The 11,825-nt window shown below is 47.2% G+C and overlaps 1 protein-coding gene and 1 long non-coding RNA gene across 2 annotated transcripts in view; both read right to left on the bottom strand.

Moving 5' to 3' along the window:
• Window positions 1-6,981: 6,981 nt before the first annotated feature.
• LOC309566210 lies at window positions 6,982-8,381 on the bottom strand. The gene is made up of 3 exons (XR_014225856.1): window positions 8,050-8,381; window positions 7,259-7,661; window positions 6,982-7,066 (listed from the first exon to the last, which is right to left on the bottom strand). It is a non-coding gene; the product is annotated as an uncharacterized lncRNA (long non-coding RNA).
• Window positions 8,382-8,523: 142 nt separating this feature from the next.
• ABCA5 (ATP binding cassette subfamily A member 5) overlaps window positions 8,524-11,825 on the bottom strand; it is a 102,831-nt gene continuing 99,529 nt past the window's right edge. Inside the window, exons 37-38 of the mRNA XM_082271562.1 lie at window positions 11,402-11,457; window positions 8,524-9,075 (exon numbers count right to left, since the gene is read on the bottom strand). Of these exons, the coding sequence (XP_082127688.1) occupies window positions 8,971-9,075; window positions 11,402-11,457 (161 nt within the window). The 3' untranslated portion in view covers window positions 8,524-8,970. The remainder of the gene's footprint in view (window positions 9,076-11,401; window positions 11,458-11,825) is intronic.

The raw sequence follows: 11,825 nt of genomic DNA, 5'->3' as shown, positions 1-11,825 counted from the left end.
AGCTTAACAGCAGCAGCAGCAGCAGCAGCAGCAGCAGCAGCTCTCCCTACTCTCACTACACACACTGCTTCAGAATGATCTAAGATGGATGCTACCCTTGCTTATTTATAGGAGGTGGGAGGGTGTGGGAGGGAGGTATGCTGATTGGCTGGAAATGTGTCTGCTGACTGTAAAGTTCCGGGTCAAAGTTTGCCTCAATGATGTCTTATGGGGGGCGGACCGAACATCGCATATGTTCGCCGGCAGCGGCGAACGCGAACATGCTAAGTTCGCCGGGAACTGTTCGCCGGCGAACAGTTCTATACATCTCTAGTGAACAGTGGGAAGAATGCTCCTTATATTGGAGGTCAGTGTGAAAAATGTCTCTTACATTGGAGGTCAGTGGGAAGAATGCTCCTTACATTGGTGGTCAGTGGGAAGAATGCCCCTTACATTGGTGGTCAGTGGGAAGAATGCTTCTTACATTGGTGGTCAGTGGGAAGAATGCTTCTTACATTGGTGAACAGTGGGAAGAATGCTCCTTATATTGGTGGTCAGTGTGAAAAATGTCTCTTACATTGGTGGTCAGTGGGAAGAATGCCCCTTACATTGGTGGTCAGTGGGAAGAATGCCCCTTACATTGGTGGTCAGTGGGAAGAATGCTCCTTATATTGGTGGTCGGTGTGAAAAATACCCCTCACAATAGAGGTCAGTGGAAAAAATACTCCACATATTGGTGTTTAGGGGGAAGAATGCTCCTTATATTAGTGGCCAGTGGGAGGAATGCCAATCCTACAGATAGGTAAAAAGATAATTGGTGGCAGGATGGCGGCACCAAGCAGCAGTCTCGGGGCTTTTGGATGTCACACAAGGGAGGTTTTTTACTGGGAAATAACAGGAATAAATACTATTCTCTATATATGAAGATATGATCTCATGGGAAGGTTGTTCTTGAAATCAATGGTGAGGTGAGAGGGTTCCTTTAATATGTTGAACACACAGATATCACACCAACACTTCTTTCAGAGATGAGAAATGACACACAGAGGACACGCACAGCATTGTATGGTCAGTGCAATCCATGTTTATTGGTGAAAGCACAGAAGTGCCACAATGTTACAGTGAGGACCGACGATGTGCATCTGCTACTGGCTGACCGAACCACCATTACAAGAAGCTTCCCATCCCATTACCATCTACAACAGAGGATCAGCCCTCTACATAGGGACGGTCAGTTCTGGGAGGATTCAGTGATCACCTAACACTGTTTTAAATTTCTTGGCATTCTTGTGGTGAAACCTCCACATCTGGATTCCCAGCTCCTCCCACCCTAAGGAAGGTTCCCAGTTCCTCTCTCCCTAAAGAATGTCCCCAACTCCTCCCACACATAGAAGGGATCCCAGCTCCTCCCATCCTGAAAAGGGTTCCCAGCTCCCCTAATCCATATTAGGGTTCCCAACTCCTCTCATCCTGAGTAGCGTTCCCAACTACTCCCACCCACAGAAGAGTTCCCAGCTCCTCTAATCCATAAAAGGGTTCCCAACTCCTCTCATCCTGAGAAGTGTTCCGAACTTCTCCCACCCGTAGAAGTGTTCCCAGCTCCTCCCACCCTTAGAAGCGTTCCCAGCTCCTTCCACTCTGAGGAAGGTTCCCATTTCCTCTCACCCTGAGGAATGTTCCCAGCTCCTCTCACCCTAAAGAATGTCCCAACTCCTTCCACACATAGAAGGGTTCCCAGCTCCTCTAATCCATATCAGGGTTCCCAACTCCTCTCATCCTGAGAAGCGTTCCGAACTACTCCCACCCGTAGAAGGGTTCCCAGCTCCTCCCACGGGTAGAAGGGTTCCCAGCTCCTCCCACCCTTAGAAGGGTTCCCAGCTCCTCTAATCCATATCAGGGTTCCCAACTCCTCTCATCCTGAGAAGCGTTCCCAACTACTCCCACCCATAGAAGAGTTCCCAGCTCCTCTAATCCATAAAAGGGTTCCCAACTCCTCTCATCCTGAGAAGTGTTCCGAACTACTCCCACCTGTAGAAGGGTTCCCAGCTCCTCCCACCCTTAGAAGGGTTCCCAGCCCCTCCCACCCGTAGAAGGGTTCCCAGCTCCTCCCACCCTTAGAAGGGTTCCCAGCTCCTCCCACCCGTAGAAGGGTTCCCAGCTCCTTTCACTCTGAGGAAGGTTCCCAGTTCCTCTCACCCTAAGGAATGTTCCCAGTTCCTCTCACCCTAAGGAATGTTCCCAGCTCCTCTCAACCTGAGAAATGTTCCCAGCTCCTCCCACCCCATAGCAGGGATCCCAGCTCCTCCCACCCCTGCCAGACTCCACTCATAGCTGAAATATCAGACTTGGTTGGAGACCTTGATTGGTACACTTATCCTTTGTATCATTGAGAAGAGTGACAGCGATAATGTACAGTGTGACCTCAACCAAACTTCTCATTACCAAAGTCATCAGCAAAAAGATGGATTCTGATTGGCTGCCATAGTCAGATTTGGGAAGTAGACATTGCTATATTTTTGGGTTTGAATGTTCTAGGAAACCTGAACAAGGGAAAATATTTTATCTGTAATGGAAACATCCCGGTATTACCTATGACAACCAGTTACAGGATTAACCCCTTGTGTGCAGATATGCCAAATTCTAATAGTGAGTGGTGACCAGTAAAATGACAGCTTTACCCTGATTGGTTAGTAGTAACAAGGGGGGTCAGTTTCAAACTAATGGGTTTACTTATCCCTAACTGGCAGCATAGAATAGGTAGTATGTCATTAGAATCTATTACATTATATAGGTTTTTTTTTTTATAGATATATATATATGTCTGATGTGTATGTCCAGACTATTCTTTACACCTGGCTGTGACCTGCACATTCCACAAGGGGGCAGCATTTCCAAATACCATCTGGAGGGGTCGTCCACCTTTCCAACATAGGTAAAATTTTAGAATATGTAATACAATCATATTCCCATCTATATGCCCTGTACAGGCTCTTGAAGGATCCACTGCACCCTAGGAACTGTTAGGAGTTTGCCTCTCACTATAGGAATCTCTCTATACCCCCGGTAACCAACCTGACTGTCTCTTGTACTGTGTCTGCAGTCTCTCACCATCTCCTGTACTGTGTCTGCAGTCTCTGACAATCTCCTATAGTATGTCGACAGTCTCTGACCATCTCCAGTATTGTATCGGTAGTCTCTGACCATCTCCTGTACTATATCTGCAATCTCTGACCATCTTCTGTAGTATGTCTGCAGTCTCTGACCATCTCCTGTAGTATGTCTGCAGTCTCTGACCACCTCCTGTAGTATGTCTGCAGTCTCTGACCATCTCCTGTAGTATGTCTGCAGTCTCTGACCATCTCCTGTACTATGTCTGCAGTCGTTGACTGTCTCCTGTAGTATGTCTGCAGTTTCTGACCATCTCCTGTAGTATGTCTGCAGTCTCTGACCATCTCCTATAGTATGTCTGCAGTCTCTGACCATCTCCTGTAGTATGTCTGCAGTCTCTGACCATCTCCTGTAGTATGTCTGCAGTCTCTGACCATCTCCTGTAGTATGTCTGCAGTCTCTGACCATCTCATGTAGTATGTCTGCAGTCTCTGACCATCTCATGTAGTATGTCTGCAGTCTCTGACCATCTCCTGTATTATGTCTGCAGTCGCTGACTGTCTTCTGTAGTATGTCTGCAGTCGCTGACCGTCTCCTGTAATATGTCTGCAGTCTCTGACTGTCTCCTGTAGTATGTCTGTAGTCTCTGACCATCTCCTGTAGCATGTCTGTAGTCTCTGACTGTCTCCTGTAATATGTCTGCAGTCTCTGACTGTCTCCTGTAGTATGTCTGTAGTCTCTGACCATCTCCTGTAGCATGTCTGTAGTCTCTGACTGTCTCCTGTAATATGTCTGCAGCCTCTGACAGTCTTCTGTAGCACCACACAACAGAACCTATGTATGTGGACAACCATTTACCTTCAGTTATTACAGAATTTTTTTCACTTCTCCCCAATGGTAACAAGCAATCTTTGAACATCTAATGTTGGGCACAGTAGATACTTTAAGAGCCTGTATAGGCATATCGATAACAGGGGGTAATACTTGGTACTTTGGCCTTAACATGTCAAATGTGTGGAATGGTCCGGCTACGTTTTCTGTGCAAATCTCTAAAGCTAACTGCAAGAATCCATCAGATTTTCCCACACCTTTGTTTTCTTCTGTATGAATATATTTTGCTTTTTGTAAATTTTTTCCAGAACACATTTCATTTAGAGGTGTACATTGCGGCCGGTGCAGACGGGTGTAACACCTGTGCCACATTCATTTTACATATCATTCAAAAAAACAAGGGGGTCTATTTATTTAAGGTTTGTTTGACAAATGTCAAGCACATTCGTGCACGCTGCATGCATTTTGGCTGTAATTCCTGGCTTACCCCTAAGACCAGCAGCTCCATCTAGTGGCCAAAATGCAGTATGTTTTCTCACAGAGGTATTTCCGAAAAAAAAAAAGCATTTTGGCCACTAGATGGAGCTGATGATGTAAGGCAGTAATCCAAAAATGCAGCCCTTTGCTTGCCTATATCCAGCCCTTGGGGCGCTTTTCCTCCCACTGACACTAGGAATGAGGAATTATTCCTCCCACTGACACACCGACAATGGGGCATTATACCTCCCTTTGATGCCAACGGTGGGGCACAATTCCTCCCACTGATAGCAATGATGGGGCATTATTATTCCCACTGAAACCCAAAATGGTCCACTATTCCTCCCACTGACACCAGCAATGGGGTATAATTCCTTCCACTGATGCCAACGATGGGGCACTATTGTTCCCACTGACACCAAAGATGGTCCACTATTCCTCCCACTGACACCAACAATTCCTCCCACTAACACCATCGATGGGGCACTACTCCTCCCACTGACACCAATGATGGAGTATAATTCCTCCCACTAATGCCATCGATGGGGCACTACTCCTCCCACTGACGCCAACGATGGGGTATAATTCCTCCCACTAATGCCATCGATGGGGCACTACTCCTCCCACTGACACCAACAATGGGGCACTATTCCTCCCATTGACAACACCGATAGGGCACTAATCTTCCCAATGACACCAACAAACGGTCACTATTACTTCCACTGACACCAACAATGGGGTACTATTCCTCCCACTGACCATTCTTCCCACTGACGCCAACGATGGGGCACTTTTCCTCCCACTGACACCAATGATGGGGCATTATTTCTCCCGCTGATGCCAACAATGGGGCACTATTGTTCCCACTGACACCAAAGATGGCCCACTATTCCTCCCACTGACACCAACAATGGAGTATAATTCTTCCCACTAATGCCAACAATGGGGCACTATTCCTTCCACTGACACCAACCATGGGGCACTATTCCTCCCATTGACATAACCGATAGGGCACTAATCCTCTCACTGACACAAACAAAGGGTCGCTATTCCTTCCACTGACACCAACAATGGGGTATTATTCCTTCCACTGACAACAACAATGCGGCACTATTCCTTCCACTGATACCAACAATGGGACACTATTCCTCCCACTGACACCAAAAATACAGTATCATTTGTCCCACTGACATCAACTATGGGGTATAATTTCTCCCACTTACAATGGTGGGGCACAAAAAACGATGAGCATTGTTTTTTCACACTAACACAGGACATTTTCTATTCCCACTGGCCCTATGGTCTGAAAGACAGTAAACTGTCCCTTTATTTAGAAAGTTAGGAGATCTAAGGGATCAATCTATCAAAGACATTACAGCCTAAATTTGTGCAGCATAGATGAATGTGTTTGACATTCGTCCAACGAATGTTTTAAAAAAACATCTCTAAGACAATAGAAAATACATGTGCATTTATGCCTTTTGGATGGTTACAATGCACAGGTGCTGAGGCACATTGTGTTGGTGTTTTGGGTGCTGTTCACAATGAAGAGGCTTCTATACACAATGTACATGAAGCGCGCAACAGAGGCGATGTCCTAGTCTGGACTGCGGCTGGGCTCCACACGTGACTTGGGGATACATTTATACATTCATGCAGGCACTTAAGAGAAACGTATTGGTGAATAAAATCATTTTTATGATGGGTTCCCTTTAGTAGAACATTTTTGCAACATGTTTGCAGGCAGGAGTGCCTCTTTAGTCAATGGAGCCTGCAATGTTTTTATTGGTCAGTAGGGGGCACTCTAGTATACATTCATTGTGCTCATAGAGGGACTCATTCTGCACCAGCAATCTTGCATAGTGGAGTCTTGCAGGCACACATATAAATAAAAGTCTGAGTGTCCTCCAAGTATAGCCCAACCCGCCATGACCAGCTTCACTCCGCTTTGGGAATTCCTGTTTTTGGTGGAGTCCTTCTTTAATGTCGGGACAAGAAACTAGCGGACGGGTTTATCGGTTGCCCTTCGCTGTGGTCACATGATGTGATTTATAAAATCCAAAAGAGAAGATTTCAGTGCAGAGATTTGTGTTTCTACCAGGAAACACATGAAAACATTCAAGAACTGTGGAAGGGGCCCCGCAATAAGACGAGTGCCCCTCCCCCGCTTGCTGTCTATGTGATGGTAGACTTACAGATATGGAAGACTTGAGGTAATACAAAACGTTGCTTTAAAGGGGATGTCCAGTTTACATGAAAACCCCGTCTATCTGAAGGATCCGTGCTAATGGCTACGTTCATTTTTTTTGGCTTTTTTCCTTTATTTTCACCTGGCGATCCTGCCAGTAGCACACTTCCTGTCTTAGGGTGACTCCGCTCTGGAAAATACCAGACTTATTAACAGGATGTCCGGGTAAAAATAAATGAAAAAAGCCAAATACATTTAAACTATTGCAGCCTCACATCTAGGGACAGGTAAGCTGCAATATATTACATTTTATGAGTTTAATGCTGCTTTAATTTCTGGATAAGGAACAAGTAGGCAGAGATGGACTTTTGTCTCAAACATCCCAGATCTGCATGTTCCTCCAGGCTGATGAAACTCAAAATTTTGAAGCCAGAGGGTTAGGCATAACAGCCAAATAAATAGCATTTCTGAATGAGGTCTGACCTATGGGAGCAATTGAACTTCTCGGTCTGACCCAAGGAACCTAAAGCCGTTGAACTTCTCAGTCTGACCTACGGAAGCCATTGAACTTCTCGGTCTGACCTATGGAAGCCATTGAGCTTCTCAGGCTGCCCTACGGAAGCTACTAATCTTCTCGGTATGACCTACAGGAGCCACTGAGCTTCTAGGTCTGACCTACAGGAGCCACTGAGCTTCTCGGTCTGACCTACGGAAGCCACTGAGCTTCTCGGTCTGACCTACGGAAGCCACTGAGCTTCTCGGGCTGACCTACGGAAGCCACTGAGCTTCTCGGTCTGACCTGCGGAAGCCACTGAACTTCTCGGTCTGACCTACGGAAGCCACTGAGCTTCTCGGTCTGACCTACAGGAGCCACTGAACTTCTCTGTCTGACCTACGGAAGCCACTGAGCTTCTCGGTCTGACCCACGGAAGCCACTGAGCTTCTCGGTCTGACCCACGGAAGCCACTGAGCTTCTCGGTCTGACCTACGGAAGCCACTGAGCTTCTCGGTCTGACCTACGGAAGCCATTGAACTTCTCGCTCTGACGTAGGGAAGCCACTGATCTTCTCGGTCTAAACTTCTCGGTCTGACCTAGGGAAGCCACTGAAATTCTTGGTCTGGCCTACAGATGCCACTGAACTTCTCGGTCTGGCCTACGGGACACCACTGAGCTTCTCGGTCTTGCCTACGGATGCCACTGAACTTCTCGGTCTGGCCTACGGGACACCACTGAGCTTCTCGGTCTTGCCTACGGATGCCACTGAGCTTCTCGGTCTTGCCTACGGATGCCACTGAGCTTCTCGGTCTTGCCTACGGATGCCACTGAGCTTCTTGGTCTTGCCTACGGATGCCACTGAGCTTCTCGGTCTTGCCTACGGACGCCACTGAGCTTCTCAGTCTTGCCTATGCAAGCCACTGAACTTCTCGGTCTTGCCTACGCAAGCCACTAAACGTCTTGTTCTGACCTACGGAAGCCATTGAACTTCTCGGTCTGAGCTATGGAAGCCAGAGAACTTCTGTGTCTGGCCTACGGAAACCACTGAACTTCCCGGTCTGGCCTACAGACGCCACTGAGCTTCTCAGACTTGCCTACTCAAGCCACTGAACTTCTCGGTCTTGCCTACGCAAGCCACTGAACTTCTCGGTCTTGCCTACGGAAGCCACTGAACTTCTCGGTCTTGCCTACGGAAGCCACTGAACTTCTCGGTCTTGCCTACGGAAGCCACTGAACTTCTTGTTCTGACCTACGGAAGCAACTAAACTTCTCGGTCTGACCTACAGAAGCTAATGAACTTCTCTCTCTAGGGGGGTGGTCAACAACCAAGGACTTTCTTCTAGAACTGGACATCCCCTTTAGGTACATACAATGACAGGTGGCCACCCAAGGACAGGCCTTTTAGCAATGAGAAGATATCCAGAAATGCCATCCCATAGCACGCTCTGGCTCTTCTACGCTCAGTCCCAAAAAAACCTCCATCTGTGGGACACCTCCCTGAACAGATAATAATGACTGACAATTCTTCAATGCGTTTCTGGTAGAGCCTGGCCAGCGTATGTTTAAAATGGGATGGAGGTCATGATGATGGGTGAGGACTATAACACATTAAAGCGCTAAATAAATTATGAGGTGCTTTAAAAACCCTAAAAACCTGAATTTCAGGACTTTGTACATGAACCTAACTCCTGCAGCGCTCCCATAATCTCTGCCTTTAAAGTCGGCAGTCTAGAACACAAAACGTGGTGAAGCCTGGGAGTCCTCAGTCCTTTGCTGCTCCACCAGTCTGCAGCCTTATAGCGGGCAGTGCAGTGACGCCACCTCTCGTATGGAGTAAGGGGTGGATGTCCCAGCTGGGTACAATGGCTGGGTGCAGCATTTTGTGCAGCATTCAGAAGGCCACCGAGTCTTCCTGTCTCCGGTTCCAGCAGAGAGTGCTGTTCATGGTCGCAAAGTTGTCCTCTTCTTCTTGCTCTTTAGCCAGTTCAATGAACACCTGAAAGAGGGAAGACAAGGCGTCACCAGCTAATGAGGCCCACAGACAGAATGGCAGAGGATGGGCAGACAACTGACTGATCATTGAAGTCCTGGCTGAGGGACATACAGGAATTGCTGACTATCTAACTTGCACAGTGGCACTCTTATTATAAGAGGACAATGGCGCTTTGATGGTAAAGACAACCTGCCCAGCAAACCTTCCCCTAGAACTATTTGAAGGGTGTCTGCCAGGGTGTCACTGATTGCCAGAATTTTGCTGAAAATGCTGGATGAGGTAAAGACCAACTAATGCAAAGGAGGAAGGGCTTGGACCAAATAAAACTTCAACAGCAGGGTTTCTTCTTTAACAGGAATGCAGTGGTATGCAGTTCCCGCACCTCCAGCACTAAATGTACAGTATGTGTTAGCAAGGGGTGCTGGGGTGTGTTGAAAAGTCTATTACTGCTGACTACAATAGGACCCATTGTCACTGGGGGCGGGGGGGGGGGGGGGGGTGGTGTTTCTTATATTGCTGGGGGAGGGGGTCTGTTTTTGCCAGTTGATGGAGGGTGTATTGATTCTTGCTGCTACAAAATCTAATGTTGCTGGTGGGGAATCTATTGCTACTGGGGGTCATTTGTTCTTAGGGAGGGATCTATTGTTGATAAGGAGGATCTATTGTTGCCGAGGGGGAAGTTGGTTAATTTTGATTGGACCTTGCGCAAATATTTTCTTGGGCCCTCCAAAATCCATGTATCTATTTGCAGGCAGTGCGAGGTCAAGAGGCAGCTGCTTTGGGCCCACAATGATGACTTGGCCCAGTGCAGCTGCCCCTGTGTTAAAGATTGCCCTGATTGATACACACCCGCCCTCATTACGGTCTTTGCTATAGACAAAGCCCAATGTTAAAATAAAAAGTAGAGCTTCCTTACAGCCACCAATAAATATTTTCTTGGATATTTCACGGGCTTCAGGAAGTACACCCCCAAGGACCCTGTGAGGAGCTCTGTGTACTTTTGCTGCTGTTGATAACCCAGATTAAGGTAAAATGACAGACCTGATTTTAGTATGGCTACAGTGTATGGTAGAAGGTGATAGTAGATCTCTGATTGAGATTTATTGTTCCTGAGGAGGGTCTATTGATGCTGGGGGGGGAGGGTTGGTTGTTGGTGGCGATCTATTGTTAATAATGAAGATCTATTGTTGCTGGGGGGGATTTGGGGATCACAGAGGGCTGTGATAAGGGCTGCTGCTTGAAGTTAAGTAGGGGATGGAGACAAGGAGGGGGCGGGGGGATTTGGGAGAACCTGTACCTATTTTTTGAAAGAAAAAAAAAAAGGAAAGCACTGGGCACCAGTAACATATCAGAGATCTACTATCACCTTCTACCATATACTGTAGCCATACTAAAATCAGGTCTGTCATTTTACCTTAATCTGGGTTATCAACAGTAACTAGGACCTTCAGGGCCCCCGGTGCAAGAAACCATGAAGTGCCGCCTGGACCCCTGGCCGGGCCTTTCTCCTCAAGCCTGGGGCTCTTCCCACTGATCCTGGGGCCCTTTACTCTTGTTGTGGGGACCTTTATTATGGTCCCGCAGCAGGACCCTTTCACAAGTTCTGCAGTGGGCCCCCTTCCTGCCATCTTGGGGCCTCCCCATGGTGGTGGAATGCCAGGGGATCCGGTCGCAAGTGAGACCTTTGCAATCCTGGAAGTTCACCCACTGGTGTCAGTAGTTTTTATTTGTCGGTATTTTAATTGTATTATTTTTTTTTATCATTTTATGTATTTATTTATTTATTTTTTACAATGTCACTGACTATGACTCTGTCCATTCAGAAAAGGAAGGAGCTGGTAAATTATATATTTACTGACCCCATCCTGGTTCTCGATTGTGGCCCATCCCCTGCAGCAGCCGGCAGGAGAGGGGAGGGAGCATAGTGGGGGGTGGGCAGCACAGTGGGGGGGGGGGAACCAGGGGAGCACACAGGGGCCCAGAGACAGCAGAACACAAGTGAACTGGATAGGAGGAGTGGCGGGGGCAGCATACAGAGGAACCAATCTCCTCAATTTTCCTCCTGCAGTTACAGGAGGAAAAAGGAGGACAGTGATTTCTCTACATGCTGCCCCCGCCACCCCTCCTATCCAGGTGTGCAGGGGAGCTGCACAGGCCCCCTGGAGCATAGGGCCCGGTTGCAATTGCAACCCCTGTAGTAACGCCCTTGGTACAGATGTATATACTCTGTGCATTGCCCTGCACTGCAGTAGGGTGTGAACAGGTCCCAGGAGATTAATGGAGACCCAATTATTCCCCTCTCCCTTCCAACCATGATGAGAATTGTTACCTGTTCCAGCGTGGACTGGGAGAAGCTGTACTCCTCTACATTGAAGGTGCGTTTAACTGCAAAAAGAAGGCAACACAGAGATGAGATTTTATTTTCACATTTTGAGTTGTCGTTCTGTTCTCCTGAAAATAAGTTCTGGTGTGTTATTTTTCACATTTACATTTTACCTGCTTACTAGACCCCAATATCATAACTGTATTTGATATAGATATTTGGGTTCTTGTCCATCAGTACTCTGTTTGGCAAGACAGTACAAAGTAGGGTTTTTGTATTCATTTAGAGATCCTTGTTCTGCCTCCAGGAGCAGGGATATTCATTAAGTTGTCTTGCCTACAATATTAAATTTGGCCTCTAGATGGAGCTCTGAATAAATGCACTGTTTTGTAGAAACTAGAAACCGTTCAGCGTTAATAAAAGTTCCCAT

The sequence above is a fragment of the Pelophylax lessonae genome (genome assembly GCF_965119305.1).
Source record: "Pelophylax lessonae genome assembly, chromosome: 11".
Taxonomy (NCBI): Eukaryota; Metazoa; Chordata; class Amphibia; order Anura; family Ranidae; genus Pelophylax; species Pelophylax lessonae.
This window is presented reverse-complemented; position numbering and strand designations above follow the sequence as displayed.